The sequence below is a fragment of the Canariomyces notabilis genome, assembly GCF_033297395.1.
Source record: "Canariomyces notabilis strain CBS 508.74 unplaced genomic scaffold N656scaffold_2, whole genome shotgun sequence".
Lineage (NCBI taxonomy): Eukaryota > Fungi > Ascomycota > Sordariomycetes > Sordariales > Chaetomiaceae > Canariomyces > Canariomyces notabilis.
Window position 1 is genome coordinate 1,501,781 of NW_027041824.1, and position 13,888 is coordinate 1,515,668.

The window sequence follows — 13,888 nt, forward strand, 5'->3', positions numbered from 1 at the left end:
GGAGGTTGCACATCAACTGAAGGCTGCGGGGCATGTTTTGGGGTACTGTACCCTAGCGGCTTGGCAAGGCAGCCACTTGGAGCGGGAGAATATCGCAACAGCCAAGACGATTTGCCGGGAACCAATGACACAGTGAAAGGCATGGGAGAACCAGAAGCTTGGGAGCAAGCACTGTTTCATCCGAAGGCTAACAAGAAATTATAATCCTAGCCTTCATCTAAGTCGCTTAATCAGTCCAGCTTAGAGAACTATCGAAGAGAAACGCAATTTTCCCTCAAGTCCAGTCGTCTCCGCTGCCGCGCAAAGATGGACGAGCTACTAAAACCAGTCAGCACAGTCCGCATAAACAAGAGCGACGATTCGGCAGGGTTGCTAAGAGAGCTGAGCATTCAGAATCAGCCCTCCCATACCCCCCAGGCCAAGCAAAAGCAGCAGACGACATCTCCCAATTCACCAGAAGATGCGCTCGAGATCCTCAGGCATGAACCGGACTATGATTTACTAATTTTTGTCTTGAGATTCCTTTCTCGATATGAGTCTGAGCGTCTCGGATTTCCCAGTATCAAGTCCCCAAACCCCGTGAACGCCCGGCTCGTTCAGGTTCTCGTATCAAATATTGCGCCTAATTACTGGCCATTACTACTCGAGGATGCCAACAGCGGCAAGAACTCCGGTCTGAAGCTGTTACTGCATTGCCTCTCCAGCGTTACCGGAGTAAACGCTATTCTCCTCCGTCTAGGCGCTCTAATTCAAGAAGCAAAGTCAGAAGCCGCTGGCAAGACACAGCGGCCGGATGATGCCTTGAACCTCGATATTTACCTTGACTTGCTCTGTCGTGTTCTTCAAGGCAATCGATGGCTCATCGAAGCATGGGAGGTTGCGGCCTCAGGGCAGGATGCGCCAGCACGGGTGAGGCCCGCTGTGCAACTGACCCTCGCAACCCTCGGTAGTGGCCGGATCATTTCACTTTCTGCCGAGGCTGAGGAAATCGTTAAGACCAGCAAACTCAGCAGGCGAGCTGAAAATATCTGGCTTGCCGACTCACTACAGTACACGCTCTGGCTCGGTCAGAATATTGCTACATGGCTGCTGTCAGACATGGCTTTGAAGGAGACAAAGTTTGCTTCAGAGTTCTTCGTCAAGGCCCGAAGCCTTGGTCATTCTGGTAAGATGAACCGCTTGGAGAATGTTTGTCACAGGCTCTAACACGCCACAGATGCCCTGATTGGACATATTCTGGAACAACTGGTCCTGAAGGACGGGACTGACCCGACGAGGCTCAGTCCTCTGTTGAGCAACTTGCCTCAAACTACGCAACGCCAAGTCATATTCTCCATCTTGAAGCTGCTTTCCGCCAAATACCTTGATCGCTTAGGACGATGCGAATTAGAGGAAAACAAGCCGCTTATATCCGCTGTTTCTGGTGCCCTCAACTTAATCCTTGGTGCAGACGAGAACGGGAGAAGGCACCTGGTCGACTGGCTGACCGGCTCTAGTGGGGCTGGCATTGGGGAAGGGGTTGCGATCCGGCGAGCCGTAATAGCTGTCGTTTCACAGAATAAAGATGATATTGTGGCTGTCCTCGAGAAAAGTCTGAGCCAGTTTGGGGAATCACTCTACATAAAGCATTCCCCAATGCTGCAGCAGGAAGGTCAGTGTCATGAGCATGGAGTTCAGTGAGCATAGCTAACAAAGCGTACAGCCCATGCTCAGGTTCTGCTCCTGAGTGCCGGCTACGTGCACAGATTATGGCCGATCAGGTTGACAATGCTTTTGCGGTCCAGTGTCTGGCTCAACGCCATATCGAACCGCCTGGCTGCCCCCCACCAAAGGGCTCGCTTCCTCGGTATGGTCGTCGGCGAGGGTCTCTCTGGCCTTGTTGATAAAGGAGACAAGAGGCTCAATTTTCACATGGAGGAGACGGACGAGGGTGAGGGGCTATGGTATAAGGGGCTGACCGAAGTCTCGGATGAGATTGGCCCTTTGGATCCTCTTTGGAAGCCTCAAATCAAGACACGGTCAAAGGGCGATCGACCAAAGCCGGCGAAAAAGCCAGAAACGAGACCAGCAACCAAGCCCCCGCAGACTGGTTTTATCATTGAGGAATTGAGTGACGAGGAGGCACCTGAAATAGATGACATCGTCCCTTACGCAAAGCCGGACTCGGACCCAGAAGACTCAGACGAAGACCCGACCTTGATCAGGCGTGATAAGCCGAAAGCCCCCGTCTACATCAGGGACCTAATCAAATACCTCCGAGATACAGACAGCTACGATCATCAAAAGCTTGCACTGTCAACCGCACCAACCCTTATTCGGCGAAAAGCGAACTATGGAACAGAGGTTTCGGAGCATGCAGACGAACTCGCTTCTCTACTCGTGGGACTCAGTGATAGGTTCGAGATGCCAGACTTTGATGAGCTGCGACTTCAGGGGATGATTGCTATTGTCGTCGCCAAGCCGCACATCATGGGCCAGTGGTTTGCTAAAACCTTTTTTGAAGGGGACTATTCCATCTCACAACGGGCCGCGATCCTCGTCGTCTTGGGACTCAGTGCTCGCGAGCTCGCAGGCCTTGAGAGGTCAGATTACACCGCGAACGCAGAATTCCCCTCTAGGAGGCTTCCAGAACGAGTCGAAAAGCTCTATCTCAGCCAAAGCCCGTCCACAAGCCAGTCATCCTCAACCCTGAAACCCCTCCCGCCCAATGCACTTGACGGCATAGCCAGCTCTCTCACGTCTTCCTTTCTGGCTCCGCTAGCAGCCAGCGCCGCCGATGCGGCCACCGGCCCCGACATCCTCAAACTATCCACTGTTACATCCCAGCTGCAGGAAGCTGAACAGCGACAAGAAGGTCTCAAAGGTCCCAGAATAACAAAGCACAAATCCCTCAGCAAGCCCCGTGTCCGCTCCATCCCGAATACCACCGCCAGCCTCATCGCCACCTCCTTCTTTTCACCACTGATAGCCCGCTTCCAAGCGGCTCTGCACGCGTCCCGCAGCCGGGGCATCCTCTTTCACTCGCATCTCCTCGCGCTTTACCTCAAAACGCTCGCCCTGCTCGTGCACGCTGCCGGGCCCAGCACTTTGTCTCTGCCCGAGATGACGGCCGAGCTGTGGCGGCTGCTCCTCGGCACGAGCGTGCGTGCTGCGGCCGTCGGCGATCTTGCTGTGACGAGGGCGGTGCTGTTTGGCTTCATGGCGCTGTTGGAGGTGAATGAGAACCGGATGAGGGACGTCTGTCAGGAACTTGGGCGCGAGGTGGTTGAGGCCGAGGAGTGGACTGCGGGGGTCTTTCAGAGGTTACGAGGAGGCGATGAGGGCGAGGAGGAGGAAGGGGTCAAGATGCTGGCTGCTGGGGTGTTGGTTAGGTTGAGAGAGGGGATTGAGAAGTGGAGGTTGGTGCTGGTGGGGGATTTGATTGGATTTGGGTGATGGCGAGATGGTTGATGATTGTGGGATACCGACGAAGTATTGAGGGGGGGGAATTTCGCAAGGTTGTTATTTGATTCTATGTCCTTATTCAGTGAGCAGATATCAAGCCTAGGAATTATGATCATTCTTGCCCATTGTCAAGATTTACATATATTGCATATAAACGTCCAAGAAAGTCGAGCAACGTCTCTCTGATCGGTTTTCACCAGGCAGGACATCAGGAGGTTAGGGTCAAGGGTGTCAGGTGACCCCGCTGCCCCAAGTTGACCCACCCTCAATGACGCCACTGCAGCTTGGCGCACTCGACCCCTGTCATCCGAAAAGGTTCTGGAACGATTGACAAATCAAAGACGACGCAACCCGAGACAGCCGTTGAACTGCAGCGAAACATCTCACCAGCAACATCTCGTGTGGCCTTTGTGCTCAGGAGCTGCAGTCACTCATTTCACCATGTCGGCCCAAGCTGCGTCAATTCGTGAGCATCGCACCTGTTCTGCAAATTTCGTCCCTCAACGGTTGCTAATCGGTTCCTACAGCGTCTATCGACTCTCGCGACACTGTTGCGTCGGCCGCGAAGGCCACCGAGACGGCTTCGAAACCCAAGGTTCGCCGACGATACATAGACCCCTATCTTCCGACGGATTAGCGATGCTGATTGCTTACTACAGCCGTGCTGTGTGTGCAAGGACGAGAAGGCCCGGCGCGACGACTGTATGCTTTTCTCGACTGCCGCAGATCCACAAAAGGACTGCCAGTCGACAATAGAACAGTACCGGAGCTGCATGGCAGGGTTTGGATTCAAAGTATAAGGGCTGCAGCAGAAGTGCTGGGTTGAGGCGGTATGACTATGGATGTATAACACACGACACCGGCGTTCCTTGTACCACTAGGAGAAACAGGCATAGACTTGGCTTTTGGGGCAAAAAAAAGGGCATTTCCTCTCTTACCAGGCAATATCTCTGCATGGTGAAGCCCGTCTTCTCTCCGATACAGATACAGCGAGATTTTTCCTCCATGCCTTATCCGAACTCCGGCAAAGCCACCGAGACACCATAACAAGCAACCAGCCAACCAAACCGGGGTATCTCTCTTCCGTCTCCCAGTGAACCCCGAACTCCAAAAAGGACAATGCAGCAACACAAGCAAAAGCTTAACCCAGCATCACCACAGCCGCTGCCAAATCAATCAGGCCTCCGCTTTCTCCCCCTCGCCAACCCCCTTCTTCAACTTCTCCAGCAACCCAGCCATGCCCTCCCGCCGCCCCTCATACAGCGCCAGCAGCTGAATTCCCAAGTTAAGCATCAGTTGCCGGTGCTCGGTCAGCTTCCGCGCAATGCGGGACAGCATGGCATCGCGCCGGTCTAGGGCCTGTCTGAGGCGCTGAAGGCGGGCGATTTGGCTTGCCGAGCTAGCCATGATTTACATCATGGTGTCAGAAGAGGACAATCGAGGATATGGGACCAAAGTTTGAGGAGGGAAGGCGCGAGCTTACCGAAGGTCCCTGTGCTTGGCAACAGACTTTTGCACACGGGCTTCGATTGCTGAGAGGGCAGACTCGTACGCTGAGAGGAGCGCTGCGCGGTTGGCGTCGCGGGTTTGTTTTGCCTAGCGAGAAGATGGGGATTAGAGAACGGGTTGTCGTTTTCTACGAGAGATGCTGATCTAGGTAAGATGGCTAGGTGCAATGCTGCATACCTTGCGAAGGCGGGCTCGAGCTGCGCTGGCCTCCTTAAGCCGGCTATTGTAAGTGTGAAAGTCGGCGTCAGAATCGGAATCTGCGGGCCCAGTTCCGCGGGCTCTTCTGGCCCTGGCTGTGTTTGCGGCTGGAGCCATTTTGAAGATTCTCGAATGTTACGATCTTCGAAAGCAGGCAGGTTTCATGCAATGTCAGTTCTTCTGGTGCTACTTGCAAGGCTGATTGGACATCTCGAATGAAACAGAGGTCCTGGGTAAGGTGACATGGGTGACCAGCAGCTGCAGGGGTCCCAGGATCCACTCACGTCTGCCCCTCCAGATCTCGATTGGCCTTTTTAGCACCTTCTTATCGTGGGCGGTGTCCATTGTCAAAATTATTTTGCTGGACTTCAATGCAGAAAATATCGAGTTTCCAATCCCCGTCCAAAATACGCTCCAAGCCCGGTTTCCACCTATAGCTCCTGAGAGTAGACGCTCAGCAACGCTGGCGCACTGTCAGTGAGAATGGGTCTCGCAGCCGCCAAAAGGTTAACACAATATTCTTGCGAACTGTATGCACCCCAAGTCGCTGACTGAATGTCATAGCAAGCGGAAACTTGGAAACGACCCTAATAACACCAAGTGGTCCCGCAATACCGACACCTTTGGCCAGAAAATCCTCAGGGCACAGGGATGGCAGCCGGGCCAGTATCTTGGAGCCAAGGATGCACCGCACGCGGAATGGCATAGCGAAGCGAACTCGGCGCACATCCGCGTCGTACTCAAGGACGACAATCTGGGTCTGGGAGCCAAGCGAAACAATGGTGATGAGTGCACGGGTCTGGATGCGTTTCAGCATTTATTAGGCCGTCTCAACGGAAAGAGCGATGAGGCCCTCGAGACCGAGAGGAAAGCCCGGGAGGATCTCAAACTGAGTCTGTATGTGGAGAGGAAATTGGGAACGGTTCGGTTCGTGAAAGGCGGATGGCTGGTTGGTGATCAGCTCAAGGACAAGCCCGATGAGGGGCCCGCAGAACCACGAAACAACGCAACCGAGGAGGAAACAACCGGAGAAACCCTAGAAGACAGCAGTGCGGCCGAGCCAGCGCCTGAGGAGTCCAAGAAGCGCAAGGGAGACCAGAATATTGATGGGGAGGACGAGAAGGCACGCAAAAAAAGGAAGAAGTCCAAGCAAAGGCCAACAGAACTTGAAGATGAGACGGTTAGCGACGAGGCACAGAACAACGGCAAGAAGTCCAAGAAGGGGCAATCAGAAAAGGAGGATGGCGCTAAGCCCCTGGCACCTTTGGAATTCAAGGGCAAGAGAAAGAAGGACAGAAATGCAGCGGCAGAAGATTCGTCCCGGAGTGCAAGCATCGCGGTGTCACCGATGGGCGAATCCCCGGATGAGGCTGATAGCTCTGCTACCGGAAAGCAAAAGCTGAAGAAAGAAAAGAAGGCGAGAAAACGGGAAAAGGAGGACAAGAAGAAGAAGAAAGAGAAAAAGAAAAACGACAAAGCATTGTCGGACTCGGATGCCGAGGCAGGGGACAGCATATCCAGGGAGAAGAAGCGGAGGAAAGATGACGGTGCATCTGTTCCCCTAGATGTAGCTGAGCGGTCGATTCCCGCGCCTGGTGAAAGTGCCCTCTCCACCCCGAGCGGCAGCGGCTATTCGACGCCTGTGCCAACTGGATCAAGTCGCTATCTGGCTAGATCGAGATTCATTGCTCAGAAAAAACTGGCGCTGACAGACAGCACGGCTCTTAATCAGGTAAGTCTTGTGGATTGTTCACGGAGTCTGCACATCATCAAATTGCTAATGTTGGCAAGATCTTCATGATAAAATCTTAGGCCGGTTGCAATATCCCGTCTCTCGCGGAGACGAGGTCAAGTTTGTCACCTCACCAGCTCGGACACGGTCAGATATGGAAACCGCAGCCGGTATTACCGCCAGATGATTAGGTTCCTTGGTCTTACTTGCCCTGCTGGTATCGCCATCTCGGGCTAGAAGGAACCTCCCCAGGATTACACTGCAAGAAATCATCGCATGCCCTCGGTTTCGCATGTCCTCAAACCACCGCTCGTATCTCAAAGACATTGCATATTGCAAACAGTACTATACGCTTTTAGCCTTCTCCTACCATCGCCCCAGACTCTCTCGCGGACCTTCGCCCAAAGAGGTTCGCGACGTGCCAATCCGAGCTGCGACGCGCCAATCCGAGCTACGACGCCAGCCTCTCCCGTCTTGTCAATAATGCCTCGGTACCCAGGGAGGCTCCTACTCCAGATCATCCTCGGGCGAGATTGGTGGCAAGAATACACCTCGAGCCGGCCGAGACTTGGCAATCTGAACGGGTCAATGTTCATGTTCTGGCACGCGCCGCGCCATGTTGCGGGGGGAATATACCGGTTCTGTGCGGGAATAGCAGGGCGCGAAGAGTGGATAACCTGGCGTTGGGAGCCCTCGCCTCGCCTCGGGATGTATGCCCTTGTGTTTATCACCGCCGTCACCGTTGAACCTGCAGCGGTCGCGGCTTGCCGCTTCGCATTCGACTTTTGCTAGGAACTAGCGGTGTTGACGATCGTTTCACTTTCGTATGGCGGTCGGTGACAACATGTCGCGATGGACGAGACTTGGAACATGGCGTGTAGCGGTTTTGAGAGCAAGGATGTTTCACCAGCGAGTCACCAGCGTCGAGCGAGGTTAGGTCGTTTGTCCATGATCGAATCCACTTAAAACATATTCGCGGAAGGGTGATGCTCTTTGTTCCTCCATCGCTTTACCAAGTTGTCCTTTGGTGTTACAGACGCAGTGTCGCCGGATCGTCGGAGGCCATTGGGCTAAGCTGACTCTTCTAGGGACTATCCTGATCAAGCATCCGAGTCACTTCCAGTTTTGATCCTTTCCCATGTTGACGCTCGTGGCTCGACAACACAACGACTACTGGGCCTGTGCAATAGTTCAATGAGGCCAAAGCCAAAGCAGGGGGCTGGATAGAGAAGTTTTTGGCTAAGGGATGGCTCATGGTATTCAAACAACCTGTAAGTCCGCCTCAATCAGTCACGCAAGCCCATACAAACTCGAACACTTTGACTGTTTATGGCCAACCTCCTCGAGCCGTTTCTGAGCTTGCTTGTTTCAAACGCACACAGACCCCACAACTGAAGTATAAAGGAAGCTCAAGTTCCCTCACAGGACTGCCTCGTGTGTTTCTCCCAGGCACTTCTCATCAGTTATCAACTGGATTTGCGACCTCTATACGCCCAATATATAGAATCATCGGTTTGCTCACAGTCTCAAGCCCTCGTTCAAGAAGAACGTAAGATCCTCGCTTCAAGCCGTTGCTCAAGCACGGAATCCAGGCAGAACACAAACTTCAGAGCACAAACACCACGGGTCCGTACCGCGAAACAATCTCCATGGCCCGGTTCTCAGGTGATTACGGAATCGCGCGGGACAGCGTCATGTCTGACAGCGACACGGAGAGCATCACGTCGGAGAGCGTCATGTCCGAGAGCACCACGTGGGAGAGCGCCACGTCACAGAGCATCATGTCGGAGAGCGACACGGAGAGCATCACCTCTGAAAGTGCCATGTCGGAGAGCGACACGGAGAGCATCACCTCGGAGACCGTCACTAGGAGCGAAGGCGAGGTGGACCGGGAGTTCGTCGAACGAAGTGTGCTTCACAACATGCACAACCGGTTCTACCAGTACGGCACTTGGGACGTCCTTGTCATATGCGGGTATACCGCATACCGGGCCCACCTAGACCTCATTAGAACGGAGACACCCCTCCTGGCTCTCAAGGCCCATACAGTAGACGGGCGGCTCAGCGAGTACTCAACCGAATCAAGCTTCGCCCGTATCAGCTTCCAAGATCAACATGACGTTGTCCACGACTGGATTTACAGGGCATACTCCAAGCCCGAGAACGGCGGCGTCAATGTCGTGAGCGTCCCGCTGAAGCACGACAACGGCAACAACGATTTTGAAGCTGTCGATGCTCCTCATATCACTGCGCCCCTGGTCGGCGTGACCATACGGCATCGCGATGTCAGGCCTACTCGTGACGGCAACGAGAACCGGTCGGCTCTGCAGGCTTTGCTAGACTGCTCAGATTCAAAGCCCTCGCTCAAAGAAAAGGGCCTTCACAGGCGCACGCCTGCGCAGATACTCATCTTTTGGGATTGAATCAAAGACGGAGGCTGAGACGAATAATACAATACAAGCGAGCTGGCATTTGCGACTGGCTCCGAGCGTGTTTTCAGTCGGAGGTGCCGATGGGCGAATCCTTGATTCAGGAATTGAGGTGCTGTCTTGTAGATACCATCGCTGCCGTCCGGTTCAATGATTCATTCAACCCCTCCAGACATCTCGCTCAGCAGCGGACTCTTGCCGTCGGATCAGCCTAGACTACCCCGTCTATCAGGCAATTCCAAACCTACCAGCTATCCCTCCGACGGACCTAGTCGACGAAATTACCCGCCCCGGGCCGGTGTGGCACACCGAATAGATGTATTCGATCGATGACGTCGGCGTGCGCCAATCAGCGTGGAATAGCAAATACTCTGCGTCCTGCGACTGGAACATTGAGATTCAATGGGGCAAACGTTGTCTGCCTCAGATGAAGAACCGAAGTTCACTCTTACCCCTGGTATGAATTCTCCGATTCTCGACGATCGATGGGTGTGTGTAGCAATATATATTACTATACAATATAATACGGTATGATGCAAGTGACAGACTCAGTGACATGCCTTGTTCAGCGAGTAACTCTGTGCCCAGTATATTTACATACTTATGTCCTCGTTTCTCGAGAGAGGAGGCACCCGATGGAGTGCCAACCAAACCAAGTCTATGACCGCAAACCATGAAATGGGTGTATGACCAGCACAATTGAAGTACCAACTAATCTATTGGAGATGGTCCTCAGCGCTTTCCTGGTAAAACAATGAGGAGAATTCGCTCTGATCTTCGTATCGCTAACATGTGTAAGACTGCATGGAATGGCTATAGACGAATCGCTGGTCTGACTGTGTCTGGTTGGTCCAAGGCACAGAGGTCTATGGCATCTCAGTGCCTTATTCAGACTCAGGGGCCGCCTTACATGAGGTGCCTTAGATTGGGTCCCAGGCGAACGAACATTCAGCCTCGCCTCTACGCCATCTCAGATCTGTCCTGCCACTTCTTCACTTCACTCCTTTCATCTGCCTCTCACGTCCGCCAAGAACCGCCACCCGTTCATGCGTTCACCGACCTGTCTGAAACACGTGGCCCTTATCCTTTCGCTGAGCTCCAAGTTATACCGATATGCTGATCGTCGTCTGTTCGTTCGGCATTACCTATGCATACTTAACAACTTGACTTGTTGAGGATACTCCGCAGTGTAACTAGGGCAGGCCATATCTTGGATCCAAATTCAAGGGCGAGCAATGTAACACCGCGCCGGGTAACCCTACCTGAACGCGGGGAATTCACGGATGGCCCGGAGAGGATCTTTCCACGGTTCCCCCGGCAAAGGACAAAATCAACGAGATATGTACAGCTGAACAAGTCACGATTGAAGGCCAAGCATCTGCTCCTGCTCCTCTAATACTCCTATAGTTAGTATAGTCCCCCAGTTGAAAGTCCCCTGCATTCACCTGGAACCCCTTGCCAAGGGTGTCAGACGTGAATATCCTTTCCTAGGTTGAGTTAAAGTATTAGAATGTTAGTAGAGATCATGACTGGTGCGATACTATCATACTACCTAGGTAGTTACTCTTCGTAGCATTGAACTACATCGGCCCACGTCTCGTCGTTATACAGGAGGACATGCAGGACAATTACCTTATGTACCCGACACCTACTAAATTCGAGTCACGGTGGTTGTATTGTGAGACCCCTGCTCAGGCTGTTCTTCAAGTCCAACAGTCCAAATGCATGTATTCTCCGTAGGCCTGAAGGAGAGAGCCAAAGAAATTGTATGGTTTGATGTTCCCATCCCTTTATTTGCTGATTGGGGGCGGATCTCAGCAGGCCCGCTGATCGTAGCGAAGTAATGTGCATCGAATGTGGAATGTGTTCGGACTCCCCAGGCAAGAGGCCCCGTTGACCGTCGACCGGCAAGTCCCATCCCCTTACGGAGCTTGACCAAGCTAGCGTGGACGCTAATCTCACTGGTGCAGATCGCGGATCAGCTAGGCCTAGTTAATCTGGTTGGCTGAGTTCCAAGGGGTTCAAACAGCCCACTGTCACCGTGCCAAGCTGCATCTCAACGGCATTCCAGAGGGCATTCTCGCGGGGTAGTCCGTATGGCTGGGGTCCCTCTCCTGGTTGGGGACTGCACTATTGAAAAGGAAAGACATCTTCCTTCCCCAACGAAACGCTCAATCTGTGCGCAGAACATATTGAGATCTCGTGATCCAGATTCAACGCTAAGGGGGTCCTCAATTACCCCGCATACTGTACAGCCTGCGATTGGCTTCCCTAAAAGTGGGCCCTGACGTCGAGAAGAGCTTGGCTTCGCCTTCTAAGGCCTTTGAACTGTGAGCGTTGGAATCGGTACCCCTGGAGAATGTGGAAAGAACCCCAGAATATCAAACGGACGGTGCAGATAGACACCTCCCCAACCAATGATACATGCAGGAGAGGTTTGGTGTGGATGGTAGCCAATGATACTGCTGGGATAGTGAGGGCGTCCTTCCGGTGCAGTTTAGGACGATGTCGATCGACGCTTCTCAGTAGCAGCTACTCCGTATGAGGGGGCTAACGAGGCAGTTGCGACTGCGGTGATTACATCAATAAATCAAGATCGTCACCAAGGCTTCTTTTCTTTTTCCTCTTGCTCACTCGCTCACATCGCACATCGCAGCTTTCATCTTTCTGCAGACAACTGTCCCGTGACTAATAAATAGGGTCGGCCAGCATCCATCGAGTCAGTGCGAGTCGCAAGAGCTACCCCGCTCCGTGACACATACATGGTCCAGGCCACTGCACACTTACCAAGCTGGCAATAAAGAACCCTACTACTAGTTTCCAGCCGGCCAGGCTTGATTGCAATCTCCAATCGAACGAGACTCATACCGATCGATTAGCGTAGCCATCAAGTGCTGCCGACAAAGAAAGTGCAAGCCCGACGCACATTGCGGGAAGTTACATTGCTGCTCATCGTTCGACCTCCACACGGCTCCCCATTTAAGCGTTTGACATCCACCACTCCCGATTCCACCATTGCAGACACCTCGAACGATTCCTTTACTCAAACATACGAGTCCGTGGCTCTTCCCACACCCAAAGCCCGACAGGCCGATTCTCCCGAAGCCACTCCCGCTGCACGAACAGGCCACCCTTGCGGATCTCGCATAGGGACTGTTTCGGGAGATTTGGAGATTCGACCGCATTTCGATACAAATATTCGAATTCCCGTATCCACAGGCTTCCCGATCCTCTCATCCAGCATGTCGAATATTTCAGACTCGAATCCCAACAACCCTAACGATATGGCGCGGCAACAGCGACGCGGGTCAGTCACCTCAAGTGCCTTTACCAGCCTTTTCCGGGCCAACTCTATTGCGCAGCCGCCAGCGGCAAGCTTTCCCACGCCCTTGGCGTCAACTATCAACGACCCACGCCGGAGACTGTCTGTCACGACGGTTGGCCTGTCAGGCACCTCTCCTACCACAGCTTCCGCTCTCCTTCGCCGCGCCAGCATGTCAACGAACTCGGATTCAATCGATGAGAGTGCCATTGAGGAAGACGACAGCGCCGGCAACCGCACCGCCCCCGTAACGCCCTTCATCCGCCGCATGAGCTTTGGTGCCGCCCAAGCTATGCGGAGCGCAGGCCCTCGGGGTCCAAGCAGCCCCGGCACCAATGGTAGGCCGTCCCCCGCCGTCCGCCGCAGCAGCGCTACCGTCCGCGGAAGTCCACCCACACCGCCGCTTCCCTCGGCCGGCGCTGGGAACTACACGTGGGGCAAGATTGCTCCCCAGGCAAGCACTGCAATCCAGTCCAGAGCAGGTTCTGACTTGTCTCCCCCTTCTGCTCGATTAGACCAAGGCTTCAATTGGTCCGATCAGCTTAGGTCTCGTGCCGAGAGCACCGTCAACGCGGGCTCCCGCCCGCCGTTCTCATTCCCCGCGAGCCTCGGTGCTTCGCCTCCTCGGGCTGCTCCGCCGCCGCCTCCTATTAGCCCTCGGCACGACCGGGCCAAATCCGTGTCAGACATGCCTGCACCCCCGGCCCAGCAGCCCAAGCCTCGGGCGCCCCGGAAACCCGACCCCTTTCAGGAACGTATCTTGAAGGGTGACTTTTACATGGACTGATGTCGCGGCTGCAGTTTCTTGTCTTCTATTCCTCATCATTGCGCGGCTTTCCTTCTGTTTCTGTCTTGGGCCGGCTGGGGCGTGATTTTACTTCGGCAATATCACCAAGTTGCGAGATGTTTTTGGAAGTTCCGGGAGTTAAACGGTTGGCGCACTTTTCCCCAGCAACTGATTTCAGCTGGGTCAGAGCTCTGTACGATGAGTTTACACTTGGGGTTTTGCGCTTTCAAAGCACAAACCGGCGAGAAAATCGGATTTCAAGATGTTTTACTCTTTCTGTGATGCCCCTGATGGCAGGGGGCACAGCAGTATCACATTTTTAGCAAGCGGGCGGGCAGTGTTCATGAAACGATTGCACCAGGCAAGAAAGCATTTATGAATCGGACTTAGCCGGATGGGTACCTAGGGAAAGGGCAAATCATTCTGTTTTGGTGGGCTGGCCGGAATCACTCAAGGCTTACTACGGT

General features: G+C 53.7%; 7 protein-coding genes across 7 annotated transcripts; 6 read left to right on the plus strand and 1 right to left on the minus strand.

The window, feature by feature from the left end:
* The first annotated feature begins 126 nt into the window (after positions 1-126).
* On the plus strand, positions 127-3,651 carry N656DRAFT_723954 (uncharacterized protein). The gene is made up of 3 exons (XM_064812526.1): positions 127-1,165; positions 1,217-1,651; positions 1,703-3,651. Exons 1-3 carry the CDS (start codon positions 307-309, stop codon positions 3,433-3,435), a joined length of 3,027 nt encoding a protein of 1,008 aa, XP_064674084.1. The 5' UTR covers positions 127-306; the 3' UTR covers positions 3,436-3,651.
* A 213-nt stretch (positions 3,652-3,864) lies between these two features.
* On the plus strand, positions 3,865-4,701 carry N656DRAFT_774791 (uncharacterized protein). Its single transcript, XM_064814341.1, has 3 exons — positions 3,865-3,910; positions 3,972-4,039; positions 4,104-4,701. The coding sequence occupies exons 1-3, from the start codon at positions 3,886-3,888 to the stop codon at positions 4,242-4,244; spliced, it is 234 nt and encodes a 77-aa protein (XP_064674085.1). The 5' UTR covers positions 3,865-3,885; the 3' UTR covers positions 4,245-4,701.
* On the minus strand, positions 4,281-5,394 carry N656DRAFT_774792 (uncharacterized protein). Its single transcript, XM_064814342.1, has 3 exons — positions 5,131-5,394; positions 4,928-5,040; positions 4,281-4,843 (listed from the first exon to the last, which is right to left on the minus strand). The coding sequence occupies exons 1-3, from the start codon at positions 5,266-5,268 to the stop codon at positions 4,621-4,623; spliced, it is 474 nt and encodes a 157-aa protein (XP_064674086.1). The 5' UTR covers positions 5,269-5,394; the 3' UTR covers positions 4,281-4,620.
* A 240-nt stretch (positions 5,395-5,634) lies between these two features.
* N656DRAFT_794817 (uncharacterized protein) lies at positions 5,635-6,963 on the plus strand (the record flags this gene model as incomplete). Its single annotated transcript, XM_064817338.1, has 3 exons — positions 5,635-5,657; positions 5,716-6,883; positions 6,943-6,963. The coding sequence occupies 3 exons, from the start codon at positions 5,635-5,637 to the stop codon at positions 6,961-6,963; spliced, it is 1,212 nt and encodes a 403-aa protein (XP_064674087.1).
* A 92-nt stretch (positions 6,964-7,055) lies between these two features.
* Positions 7,056-8,069, plus strand: N656DRAFT_255966 (uncharacterized protein). Its single transcript, XM_064809015.1, has one exon. It carries the CDS (start codon positions 7,160-7,162, stop codon positions 7,673-7,675), a length of 516 nt encoding a protein of 171 aa, XP_064674088.1. The 5' UTR covers positions 7,056-7,159; the 3' UTR covers positions 7,676-8,069.
* Positions 8,038-9,423, plus strand: N656DRAFT_255814 (uncharacterized protein). The gene is made up of 2 exons (XM_064809014.1): positions 8,038-8,154; positions 8,288-9,423. Exon 2 carries the CDS (start codon positions 8,533-8,535, stop codon positions 9,304-9,306), a length of 774 nt encoding a protein of 257 aa, XP_064674089.1. The 5' UTR covers positions 8,038-8,154; positions 8,288-8,532; the 3' UTR covers positions 9,307-9,423.
* Positions 9,424-12,554: 3,131 nt separating this feature from the next.
* N656DRAFT_701135 (uncharacterized protein) lies at positions 12,555-13,421 on the plus strand (the record flags this gene model as incomplete). The annotated part of the gene is made up of 1 exon (XM_064810921.1): positions 12,555-13,421. The coding sequence occupies one exon, from the start codon at positions 12,555-12,557 to the stop codon at positions 13,419-13,421; it is 867 nt and encodes a 288-aa protein (XP_064674090.1).
* Between the last annotated feature and the right edge of the window lie 467 nt (positions 13,422-13,888).